Genomic DNA, 20915 nt, shown 5'->3' on the forward strand with positions numbered 1-20915 from the left:
CTCATTAACAATTATCTTCATATTAACCTTAAACCACACTCACGCATCATTCATACTGCTAAAACACATTTATAACATTTCACATACACAAAAAGACATAATAACACTTCATGAAAATACTAGAACAGTTTATGAAAAACATTCTATTACTTTAGTGCACTCTAGTGGGCACAATTGAAACTAAAATCACAGTCCCCCTATCCAATATTGTCCTCTATCTGCTGATACATAAACTACATGCGTGTCCAGTCTCACGTCACCATCTGTCACTATCCAGCTCTGAGACACATCTCCCACTTAACCGCCTCCAAGGCAGGATCGTTATACGGCGCTATGCCTCAACAACTGCAGTCTCTGGCAGAGACTGCAGTCATGTGTGTGTGTGTGTGTGTGTGTGTGTGTGTTATTTGACAAAGGCTTTGCTGGTCGAAAGCTTATTTGTGACAGTCTTCTTCTTGTGCCTATCTGCGACTCAGCATCACCAATATATGGTGAGTAGCCACTTTCCATTTCACAATATTGTTAAACTCCTATCTATGTATAGCAAAATAAAACGCACAGAACGTCTTTTTCTAGTCATAGTATGAAGGCTTTCACGACCGGATGACATATCTTCTGGTAAACCTTCCGGGATGTAAGGTCATGGTCCATGAAACGTTAGGAGCAGAAGAGTTTCATGGACCACGACCTTACATCCCGGAAGGTTTACCAGAAGATATGTCTTTTTCTAGTGCCAGGAACCTTCCAATCCTATTTCCTCAAAACATTTTGCTTACAGTTACGTCCCTAGTGCACTGAAAGAGTGTTATACATATTCCCCTATCACCCTCTAAAAGGCAACACAGCACCCTGCTGTCCACATTGCAGGACACCCACTGTGATTGGTAGTTGTAGTGACGCAATTATCACCTCTAAAACCCCTATCACCCTCTAAAAGGCAACACAGCACCCTGCTGTCCACATTGCAGGACACCCACTGTGATTGGTAGTTGTAGTGACACAATTATCACCTCTAAAAAATAAATGACTCTTCTCCACTTTATCAAAGGAGTGCACCATTTTGTTTGGCTCCTCTAGCCCCTCGTATGTTTGGTTGAGCAGCTACCCCCTGACCTTCAACAACTTTACTAAACAGCCATGCAAGATGATAATGGATATTACATTCACAGATGACATCGAAGATATATCCTTAATTATTTACAGTAGAACTTGTGATTATTTATGAGAGTACCAGTGATGATGTACTTTAAAAAGCGAACATCTTTGAAAACTTCTTAAACTTACATGCAAATCAAAACATCTTTAAAGATGTAAAATTAGTGTGTGTGTGTGTGTGTGTGTGTGTGTGTGTGTAATAAAAATATACTACCTTTAGTAATGGTATAAGATGTGCGGCCTCTTCAGAGCACCAAAGGGAAGTTAAGTGACCCGACAACTTCATGGCTATGACACATTTTTTTCTGTCAGTACTTCTAAGCTGCTTTTTCAGATCCTATTAGAACAAAAATATTTGCTTTAAAAGATTATTAATGTTTTTCCTCTAAATAAACTGAAATTAATCTCCTGTATTAATTAACATAATAATAATGTTTGGAAAGAGAGGGTGGAGGGGGGAATGCAGTAGAAAGGGGAAGGGAGTGAGAAATGTTCCCTACTTACCCAAAGTGAAATATTTCTTTATTTTGGTATGAAATCACAAACCTGTGCATATGACAGCAAAAGTTTGATATTCAGAACACAAAATGATTTTAATTTCTCTAATCAATATAGGTTTGACAAAAGACTATGTATCATTTAGTGACAACTGTCTTGCAATAAATATAGACAACAACAGAAAAACGATTTGACTTCTTAACATTTCCTGTCATATTAAATCATTATCTTCTTCTCAGGTCTGCAGCCACATCATATAGCTGTAACGATGCAATAGTTCAGTGGCCTATCCTGCTACCATCTTCAGGTGAGAGAGCTATTTGCTATACCTCGCTATAAATAATTCCTGCTATGAATGGCAGCCCTTTTTCTTGCAACGGAGAAACAAAGTGCTGGCAAGAGAAATTGTAGCTGCTGCCCGATAGCGTAAAGTGAAGGTACAATGTCCAAAAGTGAAGGTACAATGTCTAAGTATCGAAAGATGACAGAAATGGTGAGCTGCTATGACTATATGCCTCTGTCAGTTGAGTCAAAGGCCACTGTTTTTCAGTTTAAGATAAAATAAGATTCCACATTTTACTTAGAGGATAGTCAGCAGTGTGACCTTATTCCATTCTTTCATCTAAGAAACAAGCTGTACATGCAGAAATAGGTAAAATGGTTATATTGGGGGGGGGGGGGGGGGGGGGTGATATAACATAGCAACAGTGAATATGATAGTCCTCTCATTATTGTAAATAAGAAAGACTAGAGGCATGGGAGTGGTGACTGATGCATGAGCTTTAATTAAGATGCCACTTGCCCTTCTACCGCCTCGAACACACGATATTTTAAAAATAAGTGTGAGAGAACATATACACTGCGCGACACAAGTTTGTGTGTGTGCAGGCTGGAAAGGAGTCATGAGTACAAGGTAGATCCAATGGTCGAACGGCATCGACAAGTGTTTGCCGCTTGCACCATGGAAGCCGTAGTGAAAGAACAAAAAGTAATTATGTAGTATTCTTTGCTGTTTTAGTGAGTGTGATTATTGTTAAAGAAAAAAATGAAGAATTGATTATAGACTTTTACGTAATTCACTTATTGGACTTGAGAGAAGTTGGACATGTTCATAATTGCTGGTGGTTATTAAGCCAACTATATTGTAAATGTCTTCTAATCAAGTCTAACACAAGACGAATCGGCTGACTTGTAAACATTCGACTATTGATCTGAGAAATGGTGAATATGTGATTTATGGAAGTTGAAATATACCAAGACTGAACTAAAAGTATTCTTCGAGTACTAAGTTATTTCAAAAGGAGAGAGAAAATAAATTCCTGTTCACCAGCAGTATTCTTCAGAGAAGAAGATCAGCTGTGCATACCAAGCAAGTCAACCTATGGGAGAGAGGTGTGAATTTTGCAATTCAATTTCACATCGCTTAGAGTTGTCTAGAGCGTTAGGATGTGGTGACCAGTGAAAAAGATTCAAAAAAATGGTAATTTTGAGAGGAAATCAATGCAAAAGATAAGGTGTGTTGCCATAGCAACCAGGTATAATAAGACAAGAGATCTGTTTCGCGTAATTGGATTGAGTCCAAAAATTAAATAAAAATTTTTGTGAACACAACACAGTGAAAGACGTACGAAAGTAATAATGTTAAAAGAACGGAAAGAAGACCTTGACGTATTAGGCTAAGAAGAGATACGACGAGAATAATTCAACTAAGCAGATCTGGTGTGGGGAGTATCCAGGTCTCACACGCATCACAGCGACGCAGACGCGGAGACAACATCCGACACCACTGGCACCAGTTGCTGCTAACCGGTGCTGATACTACAGCTGCACACCGATAAATACTAAATTGGAAGCTCGAAGTGAGATTTTAAATAAAAACCTACACTTAATAAACTCAATGAATTCTTAATTAAAGGCTCAGAATGAAACTTTAAATATTCAAATGACAAATATAGGTTTGCTGAACATCAGAATAGACGATCAAAGCAAAGAACCTAGTAATCAATGCGAAAGCATGGTTGCTTTGGAAACTGAATTTGACACCAAATGTAATAATGTAGAATCAAAATGTATTGAAAACTTAGAATCTTTAAAAGACGTGTACAATAATGTAAGACAAGGTTTAAGTACTTCGAAAGACAGTGTAGGTCAGTCTAAGGAATTAATGTCGAATGCTCAATCGCAAATTACAGGTGTCAGTACACGAGTTGTCAGTACACAAGTAAATAATGTAGAACAGAATTTCAAAGAGAATATATGCAACTTTGATATTATAAATGTATGTAGCTTGGCAGAACCGTTTGAAGAAGTGATAGATCAAAGAGTTGCCGTGAGAGTAACCTCCGGAAACATTTAGACTATTGCTTCTTCCAAACTTAATAATACCAGCAGATTTTAACTAATTTTGTGTTACCGAGTGAAGTGGTGATCATTTGACTGTGGGGAGACTTTCACACAAAATTTAACGAGAAGTATTGGTCTGCACTTGCTCAAGTGAAGTGTATATCCGTTCCCCCAGGGACATTAACGTTCTGTGTTAACGGGTGGAGTGATGACTGTCGGACCCCGAGTTGTTTTCGGTGTTTCTTCCACAATAGTTTTCCTGCACTGAATTCCCTTCAAATCTTAAACTATTCTGTAGTCTATTACTGAATTCTTAAACTATCCTATAATTTTAGTATTTAGCAAACTGGATATGACCATAACGTAAAGACTGCATAAGAGAACCACAGATAAAGAGTGATCTCTAGACATGAAATGAAATGAGTAGAATATAATATTTATGGATAATGTAATATAATGTGATGAACAGAACAACTATTTTATCATAGAGTATAATTTTCTATTTTGTATAAAATATTTTATACCTTTTATGAGATATAATATTGACGGGACGGTTTGTATCAGTTTTGAAAGGAAAGGGTAGTCTAGATAAAAGCATGATTTTCACCAACAGATAAGCCATGGCAAACACTAAACACACAACACACCTTCAGACAACCCCCGCAAACAAGTGTGCCTGATTCTTCACCATCTGCCTTTTCCATAGGGTTGCTAAGATTTACTTTGGGGACCTCAAGGGTGAAGGTGATAATGTCCAATCTGTAGGAGACGATTTAACAATGTAACTCCTCCGGCTTCTCACTCAAGTACCAGCGAGGTAGGGCTCCTGGGGAAGGGGGGTGGGACGGGTGTCCTGTCTTTGGGGCTATCTTCTTAATCTTCTTCGCTCTTAGCAACCATTTCCCTCTTCTCCTTTCTTACTTCTCTTTTGAGTACCTATCTATTTTTCCCGCTTTCCATATTCATCTACTTGTATCGCAGAAGTTCTTCCTGGTTTCAGTAGTTACATACCAGGTGATCAAAAAGTCAGTATAAATTTGAAAACTGAATAAATCACGGAAAAATGTAGATAGAGAGGTACAAATTGACACACTTGCTTGGAATGACACGGGGTTACCAAAAAAATACAAAAGTTCAAAAAATGTCTGACAGATGGTGCTTCATCTGATCAGAATAGCAATAATTAGCATAACAAAGAAAGACAAAGCAAAGATGATATTCTTTACAGGAAATGCTCAATATGTCCACCATCATTCCTCAAAAATAGCTGTAGTCGAGGAATAATGTTGTACGTTCCAGCAGGTGTTCATCAGCGAGGCTGGGGATGATGCGATTCTGTAACATATTGGCGTACATCTCACCCATCATGGTAGCAGTTCCAAAACGAGAATCACGTATTTCCTCGAAGAAAAAAGGCCCGATAACGGTAGATGTGGTAAATCCAACCCATACTGTGACTTTCTCGTCGTGCAATGGAGTTTCCACGACAGTTCTAGGATTTTCGGTACCCCAAATTCTGCAGTTGTGGGCATTGACAGACCCTCGGAGCGTGAAATGAACTTCGTCGGTCCACAACACGTTACTCAACCAATCGTCATCTTCCGCCATCTTTTGAAATGCCCACACTGCAAATGCCCTCCGCTACACTAAATCGCCAGGCAACAGTTCATGATGCCGATGGATTTCGTACGGATAGCATCGCAGGTTACACCTCAGTGCTAACCAAACAGTAGTGTATGGAATGCCGGTGCGACTACACGAATGCTGACTTCCCCGTGCATAGATGAACCCGCTACAGTCTCCATGTCTTCCTGAACTGTCGCAGCAGCATTATGCCTTGTGCTCGGTTGGCCACTATGGGATCTATCGTCTAAACAACCCGTGGCTTCGAACTTCAAAATCATTCTCATCGCAGCTGCATTTGTCAACAGACCTTTACCCATTCGAATCCCCTTCCTATGGCGATAGAATCATAACGCTGAACTAGCACATTCCCCATTCTGATAATACAGCCTCACTAAAAGCGCCTTTTCAGGTAACGTCAACATCCTGCGACTGCTCGCGCATCTGATTCTCTCTCTCATTACAGCTCCATTTATACACGATTGTCATGCGCAGTCACTGACGTTTTTCTGTCCAGCACCATCGGGAACTTCACCCCCCCCCCCCCCCCCCCCAAATTAAACCCCATGTCATTCAAAGCATGTGTGTCAATTTTTACCTCTCTATCTACACTATTCCGTGGTTTATTAAGTTTTCAAATTTATTCTGACTTTTTGATCACCTGTAAAACTAGAAGGATTCCATGATAAGAAGAAAGCATGAGTAATGAAGGAGAATGCAAGCCATATTGGAGTTAATTGTGACGCTTATTTAAGAAAGGTCAAGCTAGCAAATACTCTGATAAATTGATGAATAGTAGGATAGTGGAACTTGAACAATATAGGTAGACACAGCATCTACTCATAAAGGATAAGGGGGACGTAGCCGGCATTTGCTAAGGATATAGGGCAGGCGTACCTGCATAGAGATAGGACGACCTGTGGCCTGAAGAATAGGGATTTGTTATAAAGGAGCGGACATACCAGAACTAAGGAGGAAGTTCACTGATAGGGTCAACCCACATGTAAGATATAGGTACTGATCCAAGGGGAAAGAGACACTATCGTGACAGAAGTCACACATTTTTATAGGAATTATACTGGTAAATTTGAACTCTATATACCAGTAGCATTATTATGTGCTATGAGTGTCAGAAAGAACACTTTCATATGCCCAGTGTTCATCCAGACTACAAACAGTCTATAAATAATGAGGTTATTACATACTAAAGAAGCAGTACAAAGGATTAGAATAAAGAATAAAATATTCAAGTATCATGAACACCTGAAGTTTATGATTGGAAACCTAAGGTTAGTCCTCACGATGCCTAGATATAAAAAGAATTGGCTCCAACATTGAGTGAAATACTCCCATTTAATAATCAAAGTAAAATGAAAAAAGGAAAAGCTAAATACAAAATAAAAGGGTTATGCATGGTTAATAAGAAAAATGTGGAATGTACACTTTGGAAATATGAATTGTTATTATATGTAATACTAATGTACATAATGAGTTTGTATAAAATATCATGTGTTCGATCTGAGGGGGAGATATGTAGTGATTCAAGAATTTCTGCATAAATTCTAGAACCACTTGCCCTTATACCATCTCAAAAACACAATATTTTAAAAATAAGTGTGAGAGAATGTACATACTCCACGACACGTTTGTGTGTGCAGGCTGGAAAGGATTCATTAGCACAAGGTAGACGTGACAGTCGAACGGCATTGACAAGTGTTTGCCGCTTGCGCCATGGAAGCCGTATTGGAAGAACAAGAAGTAATTATGTAGCATTCTTTGCTGTTTTAGTGACTGTGATTATTGTTAAAGAAAAAATGAATAACTGATTACAGACTTTTAAGTAATTCATGTACTGGACTTGAGAGACGTAGGGCATGTTCATAACTGCTGGTGGTTATTAAGCCAACTATATTGTAAATGCCTTCTAATCAAGCCTAGCGTGAGACGAATCGGTTGACTAGTAAACATTCGAACATTGATCTGAGAAATGGTGAATATGTTATTTATGGAAGTTGAAATATACCAAGACTGAACTAAAAGTATTCTTCCAGTACTAAATTATTTCAAAAGTAGAGAGAGAGTCTTATAAATTCCTGTTAACCAGCAGTATTCTTCAGAGAAGAAGTTTTTGGAGATCGACGTATCCAGAAATCAAGAGAAGAAGATCGGCTGTACACACCAAGTAAGTCAAACTATGGGAGAGAGGTATGAATTTTCAATCCAACTTCACATCGCTTCGGGTCGTCTAGAGTGTTAGAATGTGCTGCCAGCACTTCTGCTTAAGCTGACAAAGGTGAGGAAGCCAAGTCAATCGGACATCGAAAACCAATCTTAAGAATCGATATATCTCCACTACAGTGAGTGGTTCATCATTAAATTAAAGTTCTGGTCCTGGCTGAACGGTACGACACCGACAGAAGTGCATAACACACGACTTTGTGGCCGAAAACTCGAAACCGTGTGCTAAAGCGCATGACGGCTCCCTGTGGATGGCTCCCTGTAGTCACCGCTCAGCAACACTAGTACTGGTGGAGCAGTACAAAATGCAGAAGTCATCTGCATACAGAGAGGGTGAGACAGACGGCCCTACAGCTGCTGCTAGACTGTTAATGGCCACTAAAAATAGTAATACACTCAATACAGAGCCCTGTGGGATCCCATTCTCCTTGATATGGGGGGAACTATGGGAGGTACCAACTTAAACACAGAAAGTACAAAGCGACAGGAAATTTTGGATAAAAATCGGGAGTGTGTGGGGTGGCGGGTGGAATAATTGTTAAATGTTTTGTATTTATTTATTTAATGCTGTTGTTTGCCGTTCTCAACACTGGCTCTCTAACTACAATATTGGCAACCAGAAAGTGATTAGCAAAACGTGAAGCCTGTAATTAGAATTCCTAGTGCCCACTTCATCTGAGAAATACATTTATAGCTACAGCTTATAGCTCTGAGGAATTAGGATATTGTCTGGGATTCATAATCAAAAACCATTCTCTCTAAAATGTTCACTATATTCTGAAAGTCACAGACCAAAAAGAATCTATACAATCCAACTACCAGAGCAGTTCAGAGTATAATGCGCTGATGCAACTATAACTGTTCAAATTAAATGTTTAAGTGAATGCTCGCCATAATTTGATGATAATGTTCATCAAACGCCACGCTAATAATGGTAGAATGTCTGTCCTGCGGCGGCACGTGAAAATACAACATACGCAAACTAAAGATAGATCATTAACGTCATCCCAAAATTAACACTTCACTCAAAAACAATTTCATGGTTACGCATATCCCGAGTAAGTTATTACTGCATCCGAGGCTGTTTATATCAACAATACCGACACGACGCGACTCCCGGCACAGGTGGTGCGCTAATCAGCATCTGGAGAGAACTGGGGCCTTCCTCCTCTCGCGCAGTGTTCTTACATATAAAGCCGCGGTGCGGACAGCTAAGGGAACGCCTGATCAAATCTGCTCTCCCGACTAGCCGCTGGGCTAGTAATGCACCACTTTAAGTTATCGAATAAATCATTGCTTCCTTTGCTGATGGCCGATGAAGCTGTCAATTTAAATGTGCAATCAGCACACAGGTAAGTAATCATAATAAAAGTCTGACGTGGCTAAGTCAAATATTTTGGGCGAGAGAATTAATTTAATTACACTACACGCAGTAGACGAGCTCTGAACTTGCTCTTTGGAGATACGCTATAGCTATAGTTTTATAGTTATTCTGTTGAAACTTCTCACATTTTTATGATTATAGTGGATCTCCATTCTCCTTAAATTTAAACATCCTAGCTTTATTTATTCGCCTACTTAATCTATCTTGCTTCCTTAATTTCTATGACAAAAACCAGAAAATCATGAATTTCAACTAAAATTTTAATTTGTGAGATCCAGAATACTGAAAGTTCCTGGCAGATTAAAACTGTGTGCCCGACCGAGACTCGAACTCGGGACCTTTGCCTTTCGCGGGCAAGTGCTCTACCAACTGAGCCACCGAAGCACGACTCACGACCGGTACTCACAGCTTTACTTCTGCCAGTACCTCGTCTCCTACCTTCCAAACTTTACAGAAGCTCTTCTGCGAACCTTGCAGAACTAGCACTCCTGAAAGAAAGGATATTGTGGAGACATGGCTGAGCCACAGCCTGAGGGATGTTTCCAGAATGAGATTTTCACTCTGCAGCGGAGTGTGCGCTGATATGAAACTTCCTGGCAGATTAAAACTGTGTGCCCGACCGAGATTCGAACTCGGGACCTTTGCCTTTCGCGGGCAAGTGCTCTACCAAGAGGTACTGGCAGAAGTAAAGCTGTGAGTACCGGTCGTGAGTCGTGCTTCGGTGGCTCAGTTGGTAGAGCACTTGCCCGCGAAAGGCAAAGGTCCTGAGTTCGAGTCTCGGTCGGGCACACAGTTTTAATCTGCCAGGAAGTTTCATATCAGCGCACACTCCGCTGCAGAGTGAAAATCTCATTCTGGAAACATCCCCCAGGCTGTGGCTAAGCCATGTCTCCGCAATATCCTTTCTTTCAGGAGTGCTAGTTCTGCAAGGTTCGCAGAAGAGCTTCTGTAAAGTTTGGAAGGTAGGAGACGAGGTACTGGCAGAAGTAAAGCTGTGAGTACCGGTCGTGAGTCGTGCTTCGGTGGCTCAGTTGGTAGAGCACTTGCCCGCGAAAGGCAAAGGTCCTGAGTTCGAGTCTCGGTCGGGCACACAGTTTTAATCTGCCAGGAAGTTTCATATCAGCGCACACTCCGCTGCAGAGTGAAAATCTCATCCAGAATACTGTTTCTACTAAATTATTATGCAAAAGGAATCTAAATATAAATTTTTAAGTTTCTAGCTCTTTTCTGTTGCGCCAATGATTTTTACAGCAAAATGCCCAAATTTCGAAAATGGTTAAAGTTATTGAACTGATATTCAACACATATTGATTTAGTACTACTCCTGACATGCTAGCGCAATATTTATGATGTCAGAGCTAGTTACAGCAGACTAGGCTGGCACACAATGGAAAGACTTATGTGAATTTTATAAGGCGTGAGTATGCTGCTTCCCTACAAGTGGACCTCGGATAGCCCATTCATATATTATGGCAAGGATATGATGTCGCCAGCTCGTGTCATATGTTTTCTGTAAATCAAAAAAGACAGCAACCAGGTGCTGGCATCCGGAAAAGGCTATTTTGATGAGAGACTCGAGGGACACAGGATTATCAGTGGTAAATGACCCTAGCGGAAGCCGCACTGACATGGAGCCAGTAGGCCACATGGCTCCAGGGACCAACCCAACCACTGACACACCATACGTTTCAACAGCTTACAAAGAATGTTGGTGAGGGTGATGGGCTGATAGCTATCCACATCAAGTGGGTTTTTACCACGTCTGAGCACCGGAATAATGGTGCTCTCCTGCCATTGTGATGGAAAGATGCCATCGCACCACATCTGGTTGAAGATGATGAGGAGATGTCGGTTGTAGTCGGATGAGAGATGTTTCATCATTGACTGTGGATCCAATCTGGCCAAGGAGCTGTGTCGGGGCTATGTGCAAGGGCACTGAGGAGTTTCCACTCTGTAAATGGGGTGTTATAGGATTCACTGTGGCGTGTAGTGAATGAGAGGACTTTCACTTCCAGCCGCCGTTTGAGAGTGCGAAAGGCTGAGGGTAACTGTCCGACACACAGGATCGAGCAAAGTGCTCGGCAATAGGGTAGTTAACGCAACATTTATGTTAACACCGGGAACACCTGTTGGGTCTGGTACCCGAAAACATGTTTGATCTTTGCCCAGACTTGGGAAGGTGACGTGTGGCATCCAATGATCAAGACACATCTCTCCCAACACTCCTGCTTCCTTCATTTGAAAAGCTGGCGAACGCGGGCACAGAGCCGTTTAAAGGCTATAAGGTGCTCCAGGGCTTATGCTGCTGTACAGCTGGCCGATGCTGCTTAATTGCTTCAGCAACTTCCAGCAACCACCAAGGGACTGACTTTGGCCGGGGGCACCCTGAAGAGCGAAGGATCGTATTTTCTGCCACAGAAACGATTGTTGTAGTCACCTGCTCAACTATCACATAGATGTTACTGTGTGGGGGAGATTCAGCAGTGACAGCAGATGTGAAAGTTTCCCAGTCCACCTTGTTTAAAGCCCATTTGGGTAAGCGTCCGTGTGCCTGATGCCGGGGCAGTGACAGGGAGATGGGGAAGTGGTCACTACGACACAGATCGTCATGTGCTCTACAGTGGATAGATGGGAGAAGTCCTGGGCTGCAAATTGATGAATCAATGGCTGAGTAACTACTATGAGCCACACTGGAATGTGTGGTGGCCCCAGTATTTAAGAGGCAGAGGTCGAACTGAGACAGTAAAGTTTCGATATCTTTCCCTCAGCCAGTAGGCACAGTGTCACCCCACAAGGGGTTATGAGCATTAAAGTCTCCCAAAAGTAGGAAAGGTTTAGGGAGTTGATCAATCAGCGCAGCTAACACGAGGTGCATTCAAGTTCTAAGGCCTCCGATTTTTTTTCTAATTAACTACTCACCCGAAATCGATGAAACTGGAGTTACTTCTCGACGTAATCACCCTGCAGACGTACACATTTTTCACAACGCTGACACCATGATTCCATGGCAGCGGCGAAGGCTTCTTTAGGAGTCTGTTTTGACCACTGGAAAATCGCTGAGGCAATAGCAGCATGGCTGGTGAATGTGCGGCCACGGAGAGTATCTTTCATTGTTGGAAAAAGCCGCAGGTCACTAGGAGCCAGGTCAGGTGAGTAGGGAGCATGAGGAATCACTTCAAAGTTGTTATCACGAAGAAACTGTTGAGTAACATTAGCTCGATGTGCGGGTGCATTGTCTTGGTGAAACAGCACACGCGCAGCCCTTCCCGGACGTTTTTGTTGCAGTGCAGGAAGGAATTTGTTCTTCAAAACATTTTCGTAGGATGCACCTGTTACCGTAGTGCCCTCTGGAACGCAATGGGTAAGGATTACGCCCTCGCTGTCCCAGAACATGGACACCATCACTTTTTCAGCACTGGCGGTTACCCGAAATTTTTTTGGTGGCGGTGAATCTGTGTGCTTCCATTGAGCTGACTGGCGCTTTGTTTCTGGATTGAAAAATGGCATCCACGTCTCATCCATTGTCACAACCGATGAAAAGAAAGTCCCATTCATGCTGTTGTTGCGCGTCAACATTGCTTGGCAACATGCCACACGGGCAGCCATGTGGTCGTCCGTCAGCATTTGTGGCACCCACCTGGATGACACTTTTCGCATTTTCAGATCGTCATGCAGGATTGTGTGCACAGAACCCACAGAAATGCCAACTCTGGAGGCGATCTGTTCAACAGTGATTTGGTGATCCCCCAAAACAATTCTCTCCACTTTCTCGATCATGTCGTCAGACCGGCTTGTGCGAGCCCCAGGGTTGTTTCCGTTTGTTGCCACACGATGTTCTGCCTTCATTAAACTGTCACACCCACGAACGCACTTTCGACACATCCATGACTCCATCACCACATGTCTCCTTCAACTGTCGATGAATTTAAATTGGTTTCACACCACGCAAATTCAGAAAACGAATGATTGCACGCTGTTCAAGTAAGGAAAACGTCGCCATTTTAAGTATTTAAAACAGTTCTCATTCTCGCCGCTGGCGGTAAAATTCCATCTGCCGTACGGTGCTGCCATCTCTGGGACGTATTGACAATGAACGCGGCCTCATTTTAAAACATTGCGCATGTTTGTATCTCTTTCCAGTCCACAGAAAAAAAATCGGAGGCCTTAGAACTTGAATGCACCTCGTACATTCAGAGGTAATGCACCATCTAGAGGAAGATATACATTGCAGACAGTTATTTCCTGCGTCGTCCTTTTCCTGAGAGCCACAGCTTCAAGAGGGGTTTGAAGGGGCACAGGTTCACTACAGACTGAGTTTAGGACATAAACACAAACTCCACCTGACACTCAATTGTAGTCGCTTTGGTTCCTGTAGTATCACTTATAGCTGCGGAAGGCTGGGGTCCGCATTGCTGGGAACCAGGTTTTCTGGAGGGCAATGCAGAAAGCAGGTGTAAAGCTTAACAGTTGCCATAGTTCAGTCAGGTGGTGGAAAAAAACGCCACAATTCCACTGGAGGATGACGTCATCGTGAGACTAGGAAGCCATGGAACATTCAATGAGGCAGTTTACACCTCAGAGTCACCTGCTGCCACCGACTTTTTGCCTGAGCAGTCTATATCCATTGTGTCTGAGGGTCTGGCAGAATCTAGGTCCTCAGCAGATGACAGAATCACCACCTCATCCGCAGATGCAGAGCTTGTAAGTAGCGGTGGTGTGGGTGCCACCACAATTCCCTTGGTCTTGGGGACCTTCTTATTGGATTTCTCTCACTGCTCCTTGGGTTTCCCTGGCTGGGAGGACTTCATTGATCCAGTCTCCAGGACTGAGGATGAGCAAGAAGCCCTATGACCAGTTGCTTTTGGCCTCTTCAGGGACTGGCGGGTGTCATCTTTCCCACTAGCAGAAATCTGGGAAGGGAGTGTCCCAAGGGACCCCTTCCTAGCGAGAGGAGCCAAAGAAGACTTACGCTTCTCCAGCGCAGAAGTGGGGACTGATACACCCGATGGTAGGGGAGGAGGGAGGGTGTTGCTCCTGAAGTAGGCGGTGCAGGAGCAACAGGGAGGGACAAACCGCACACCATCAAGGGGTCAGGTGTAGCCTTCTGGTTCTGAGAGGTGACAAGAATGCGAGGAACTGATGGGGTGACAACTGTTCTCTAAGTGGTGGCATAAGAGGTGGTCATAGCCAAAGGATGTAGGTGCTCAAATTTCTTCTTAGCCTCATTGTAGGTCGGTTGGTCCAGGGCCTTATATTCCATGATTTTCCTCTCTTTCTGTAAAATCCTGCAGTCTGGCGAGCAAGGTGAATGATGCTCTCCACAGTTGACACAGACGAGAGGCAGGGCACTTGAAGAACTGGGATGTGATGGATGTCCACAATCTCAACATGCGATGCTGGAAGTACAGCAGGAAGACATATGTCTGAACTTCCAGCACTTAAAGCACCACATTGGTGGAGGGATATATGGCTTGACGTCACAGTGGTAGACCATCACCTGGCCTTCTTGGGCAATGTGTCACCCTCGAAGGCCAATATGAAGGTACAGGTGGCAACCTGATTATCCTTCAGACCCTGATGGACACGCCGGACGAAATGAACACATTGCCCCTCTAAATTGGTGTGCAGCTTGTCATCAGACAGCAAAAGAAGGTCCCTGTGGAATATAACACGCTGAACCACATTTAAGCTCTTATGGGGCGAGATGGTAACAGAAATATCCACCAACTTGTCACAAGCGAGTAATGCCCCTGACTGGGCAGAGGATGCTGTTTTTATCAAGACTGATCCAGAGTGCATTTCAGACAAGCCCTCCACCTCCCCAAACATGTGCTCCAAATGCTCCACAAAAAAGTGAGGCTTAATGGTCATGAAAGATTTCCCATCAACTCTCTTACATAAGAGGTACCAGGGCGAGTAAGCTTCACTGCCATCCTTGGCCTGGCGTTCCTCCTATGGTGTAGCCAGGGAGGGGGACAATTTGGGATCGTATTTCTTAGCACTGACGTTAGACTTTGCGCACTTAGAGACTGCTGGCAGCAGACCACCAGCAAGAGATGACATACTACACTTCATGGCGTGTCATCCAGCCTGATGCCACCCATTCCAACCAGGGGCCCTCCCAATGGCTGCCAACCAGCCTCAGCAAGGGCCATCTGGCTGGATGGCCATTGCCGTGAGTCCCGATGCCCCAGGGACATGGGCATCTACTCCATGTCATACATGAGGTGTTAACGGTGCAGACATCAGCAGAGCGATCCCTGTGTTGTCAGGGGGCTACCACCAACAGGGTACATGGCGGCCCCACCACAATGGACTGGCTACTGTGCTGGATATGAGGTGCTAGGAAGTCCGTGGTCATCGTCAGCGCAGAAAGCGACACTGCATAGTGCATGGTGGAAAATGCACCCAGGAAGGTGTCCTCGCCCAAGAGATGGAGAATGAGCGAGACTGCAATGCAAAGAAGAGAAAGTGGGATAAAGATCTCAATGCACGATGGACACAATACACCATGTAAGGCGCCCTTTCCCAATTGGCTCGCTCTTCGGAAAAATTTAGAAAGATGGAAATCAAACCCAACAGGGGACCATCACATAAAGGCTGAAACATGTGAGACTCCTTTTAGTTGCCTCTTACAACAGGCAGGAATTCCTCGGGCCTATTTTAACCCCCAGACCTGCAGGGGGGACTTACTGATGTTATACAAGGTATAAACAAGAACTTTAAAAAAGTTAGAAGAGAGGAGTTAAGATATTAAGATCGGCAGCAACCAGATAATGTTATCAGATAGCAATTATGGAAGAAATTTAGCATTTGGAGTGAGAAAAGATAAGAAAAGGGGGCTAGTAACTGTGCTTATTGATGAAGTTAAGATAGGGCAGACCCAAATAGCAGATGAGGTGTAGTAGAAGAAAAGGGTAGGCAGATCCATAGGAGAAATGGCCTATACCTTGATCAGGTGCATCCAAGGGAGGATTGACCTATACCATTTTATGTAAGTAGGAGAGAGGTAAGGTTAGACAGACCCATTTTTTTGAAGGGATAGTCTATGCCTTGGTCAGGTGAATCCATTGAGGGAAAGTGTGGTGTCACCGCCAGGTGGTAGCCTTTAAATTGGGCGCGGTCCGTTAGTATATGTCGGACCCGCGTGTTGCCACTATCAGTGATTGCAGACCGAGCACCGCCACACAGCAGGTCTAGTCTAGAGAGACTTCCTAGCACTCGCCCCAGTTGTACAGCCGACTTTGCTAGCGATGGTTCACTGTCTACATACGCTCTCATTTGCCGAGACTACAGTTTAGCATAGCCTTCAGCTATGTCATTTGCTACGACCTAGCAGTTACTATTCTGAACAGATAATATTGTGAATCATGTACCGTCAAGGGTGACATTCCTCACTAATGGAATAAAGTTAAGTATCAAACTAATTACGTTCGCTTTCTCAATTCTAATTCCTCGTCATGTTCCAGAGCTCACGTCAGTATAGTCCTTCCCTCCTCACGCCAGCCTGCATGAGCTGAAATGCGTGCATTTCGGCCTCCACAATAGAAAGACCTGTAACTAATCTTTTTAAAGGGAAATAAGGGTACACTCATGTCTATGATGGTATGGAGGTTTGACAGAGTGACTGCCCTTAGAAGGTGTGCAAATGCAGTGAACACAGAAGTACAAAGCTGAATAGTGATTGATGGTCAGGATATGAAAGTTTTCTCCAAACTAATTGTTTAACCGAATAAATTTTACAGTAGAGACGAGAATGGTTGGAGCAGGAATGTTCCACAATTATTGACTAGAGCCTGTACTGAGATTTGAAACCAGAGACCAAAAGTAGGCACATACCCGACAAACAATTCCTCAGGTAATGACACTGTGACAAAGAGTAAAAGGTAACTAACTATGTACATAAACAAGAAGTAAGCAAGAAACTCTAGAGTATACTGACTGGAAGTTAATGCATCATTAAATAGATAAATATACAAAACCACAAGTAAGCTGACACAATACATACATATTTATTAAAGTGATATCTTGCTATATAGAAGGATTGGTCATTACAGGACAAATTTCTTCAACCACACAGGATGTGAAGTAAATAAGATAGAGATACACAAAGTAGATTAACACTGTTTAGCACAATTTGCCTGAAATGAAACAACAAAATTGAAAAGGCCTGTTATAAAAAATAAAGTTTTACTCCTCTTTAAGGAAGGAAATCATATCCAGTGATTTTAAGTAATTATGTTCTTTATAGTTGTATGTTAATGAGAATTCAATCTTTTTTTTTTTTTTTTTTTTTAATTTTAAAAGAAAGGTACCGTAAGTAGGGAGTAATTCGTGGCACATGTACTGAGCATGGATGTTTTGTTTCGTATGTGCAGACATTAAATGTGAGGAGCGGAATACAAAAAAACGGCAAAGTACGACAACAAATAAACAGCCTCACCTGCTGTGGCATCGTGGCTTGGCGGTGGCCTGACCATCAAAGAGCAACCACACTCTTCAAGAATGACGACAAAAGACAAGATGGTTTTGTAACAAACGAAATATATTGCAATTTTGGTTGTCATATGTTGAGCCATTGAGGCATATCTCAAGTGCAAAGTCATGTTCTACTGAAATTTACAAGCAACTCTAATGATCTGTACATCCATTCAAGGAAATATATGTTTGTAAAAGGAAAGAAGTGGACATGCTTTTTCATGTTAGGAGTAGAAGTTATCTTCTTTTGCTCCAATAACAGCTGCAGAACACGAAAAAGTTGAGCCTTTTCTCAGCTACACACGGGATTTCAGAGGCACAGATTAGAACGACCTATATTTCAAGAGAAATCAACTATGGCGACTGGATCACAAGAAAAAGGGCACTATGTTACATCGGGTGACAGATCTCACCTCCTGCCTCAGGCATGGATGTGTGTGATGTCCTTAGGTTAGTCAGGTTTAAGTAGTTCTAAGTTCTAGGAGACTGATGACCACAGATGTTTAGTCCCATAGTGCTCAGAGCCATTTGAACCATTTTTCAACCACAAGGTGTGAGCAAGCAGCAACAGAGAACTTTCAACCAACAAGAAAAACACTGCACCGCTACCCACAACAACTCCCACATTCCTCAGTCATGGTTACTTTCAAAAGGAGAATTATGTTATCTTTAAGGACTGTATTAAGTTTGTTAAGGACGCGAGTTTGGTTGTCTGTAAACAAAAACGACACTTAAGTGTTTTGTGTTGTTGACACTGTTTCTGTACTGACTTATGAAAATAATGACAAGAATGAATTAGTAGTTGATTTGTTTAAGAGAATTCGTATTAGCAAGATCATTTGTTTAAGTTTTTGAATGTTTATAGCTTGCAAAAAATTAGGCCAAGTTCACATGTATCCAACTATTAAATAATACAAAGAGTGTTATTTATATTATTAAAGAAATTCAAACATAATTTTTGATGTTTATATCACACAACATTTAGGCCTACATTGCAGCTATCAGGTTTTCAAGTAGCGATTTGCTTTCACAAGAAGGCACAACAGCAATGCTAAATACTTACTTGTCTAACAAGAAGAGATACTTCTGAAAGTATACAAAACAAAATATATTTACATTGAACACTATTTGCTCTTAAATAAGATCATTTTGTGGACAAAATATACCTGTGTATCACACTCAGCATCCATTATGGAATGTGAGTAATTTAGCACCAGTGAACAGTGACAAGAAAGGAGGGGTTGAGATTAGCAGCCCTTTTACAGCAATGTAATAGGACAGAGTACTAACTTAGACAAATCTAAATAGGGAGAATGCTCTGTTAGTGTTGAATGCATCACCCTTCCATTTAACATGTGAAAAATACAGGAAGAATAGAAACCTAGTTTGTCTAGGCAGGGGAGTAAACTCTGATGTTTCCACAGACATGCCCAGCCTCAAAAGCACCTTGCTTGCTTAATGAGACAAGGGCACTGGAGCTGATGCAACGCATATCAAATTCTCTACTGGGTAAGCAATGGGGTCTGCCTCTGTTCTAGCAGCTGTTTGTGGAAGACTGCTGGAGCAATGGAAAGGGCACTGAGAAGGAGTTTAACATTTTTGAAGATGCTGCATCTGATTTCAATATATATAAATCTACTGTCACTGACATTGTGCACTAAGAAGCAAAAGGGTACAAAATGAAAGTCATTAGTTACTAATTTGGTGCAATTAGGATTCTGTTGTAGAAAGAAACTGTATGTCAGATGTGTCTAACGACAGTTCTCAACAGGGTCACCTGTCAAAAAAACTACGATCGTAGTATATACTCATCTCCCCATACTCTGGATTGGAACAACTAAATAATAGTTCATTAACAATATTCTCTAAACTAAATTTAGTTATTAACTTTTTCTCACAATTACATACAGAAAGACATTTAAAAAAACAAATAATTTTAGACACTGTGATACTTGCTCCAAGCACTAATTTAGGAACATTATCCACAGCAGCTCCAGCATGTTTCAATATGCACTGCAGAGCTAATTTGGCCTGTCGCAAGTCTCCCTTCAGAACAAACCTCCGCCAATGATATAAAAGCTTTTCTTCAAATAGCTGGTGGAAGACCTCACCTGTAAGAATTAAAATTGAAAACATATCTCAAATATATTTTCAATTTTGTATTTTCCAACATATTATGGGAACAATGAAAGGAAAATCAGAAGAAAACTCAAAAAATGATATCACACAGTTCATAGGTATGCTTTATTTGCTTCAAGCAGTAAGTCTCCATTCTTAAGACTCACAAATACTCTTATAACATTACTCCTATTCTTGAGCTATGTACATGACTAATGTCTACTCATCCTAGAATCTGCAAGTACTATTTGCAGTAACTGGATGTCATTCCCATAGACATATTGTTCACTGCTGAAAGGCCTACTGAGGTATGAAATCTGCTCAAAATCATACCCATCGTGTTCTGCTTATTTTCATGTTTCAGCTGCCTTTGATTTAGATTAATCAGTTATACCTAGTATCAGATGGTAGTAAAAAAATATGTTTTAAGTGGAAAAAGAAGGTAAGCAATTCAGAGCTGAGCTTCATGTCAAATCCAATGGAGAAGTAGCCTAAGAAAACACAAGGAAACCTAAATCGTAATGGCTGGATCATTACGTGAACCCTACTTCTGATTAACAATATGAGAGAAGGAAAGTTGCTACTCACCATATAGCGGAGATGCTGAGCCGCGATAGGCACAATAAAAATATTCACACAATCATAGCTTTCGGCCATTAAGGCCTTTGGGAGTGGTGATTGGGTGGGGGGTAAGGAGGAGGCTGGGGGCAGGGAGGGGGAGGGATAGTATGATGGGAGTGGCAGACAGAGAAGTGTTGCAGTTTAGACAGAGGGTAGGAGAGAAGATGCGGAAGGGGGAGGGGGTAAGTAGTGGAAAGGAGAGAAATAAAAATAAAAATAAAAGAAATTAAAAGTAAAATGACAGCTGTGTAGTGCTGGAATGGGAACAGGGTGGGGACTGGATGGGTGAGGACAGTGACTAACAAGGTTGAGGCCAAGAGGGTTACGGGAACATAGGATGTATTGCAGGGAAAGTTCCCACCTGCGCAATTCAGAAAAGCTGGTGTTGGTGGGAAGGAGCCATATGGCACAGGTTGTGAAGCAATCATTGAGATGAGGGGTATCATATTTGGCAGCG

General features: G+C 42.1%; 2 protein-coding genes across 2 annotated transcripts in view; both read right to left on the reverse strand.

Annotated features, from left to right (window-relative positions):
• Positions 1–1482, reverse strand: part of LOC126093962 (uncharacterized) — a 127643-nt gene extending 126161 nt beyond the window's left edge. The window contains exon 1 of the mRNA XM_049908760.1: positions 1370–1482. Coding sequence (XP_049764717.1) covers positions 1370–1441 — 72 coding nt within the window. The 5' untranslated portion in view covers positions 1442–1482. The remainder of the gene's footprint in view (positions 1–1369) is intronic.
• A 16461-nt stretch (positions 1483–17943) lies between these two features.
• LOC126140073 (uncharacterized) overlaps positions 17944–20915 on the reverse strand; it is a 52872-nt gene continuing 49900 nt past the window's right edge. Inside the window, exons 4-5 of the mRNA XM_049915232.1 lie at positions 19672–19830; positions 17944–17981 (exon numbers count right to left, since the gene is read on the reverse strand). Coding sequence (XP_049771189.1) covers positions 17944–17981; positions 19672–19830 — 197 coding nt within the window. The remainder of the gene's footprint in view (positions 17982–19671; positions 19831–20915) is intronic.

The sequence above is a fragment of the Schistocerca cancellata genome, chromosome 1 (genome assembly GCF_023864275.1).
Source record: "Schistocerca cancellata isolate TAMUIC-IGC-003103 chromosome 1, iqSchCanc2.1, whole genome shotgun sequence".
Taxonomy (NCBI): domain Eukaryota; kingdom Metazoa; phylum Arthropoda; class Insecta; order Orthoptera; family Acrididae; genus Schistocerca; species Schistocerca cancellata.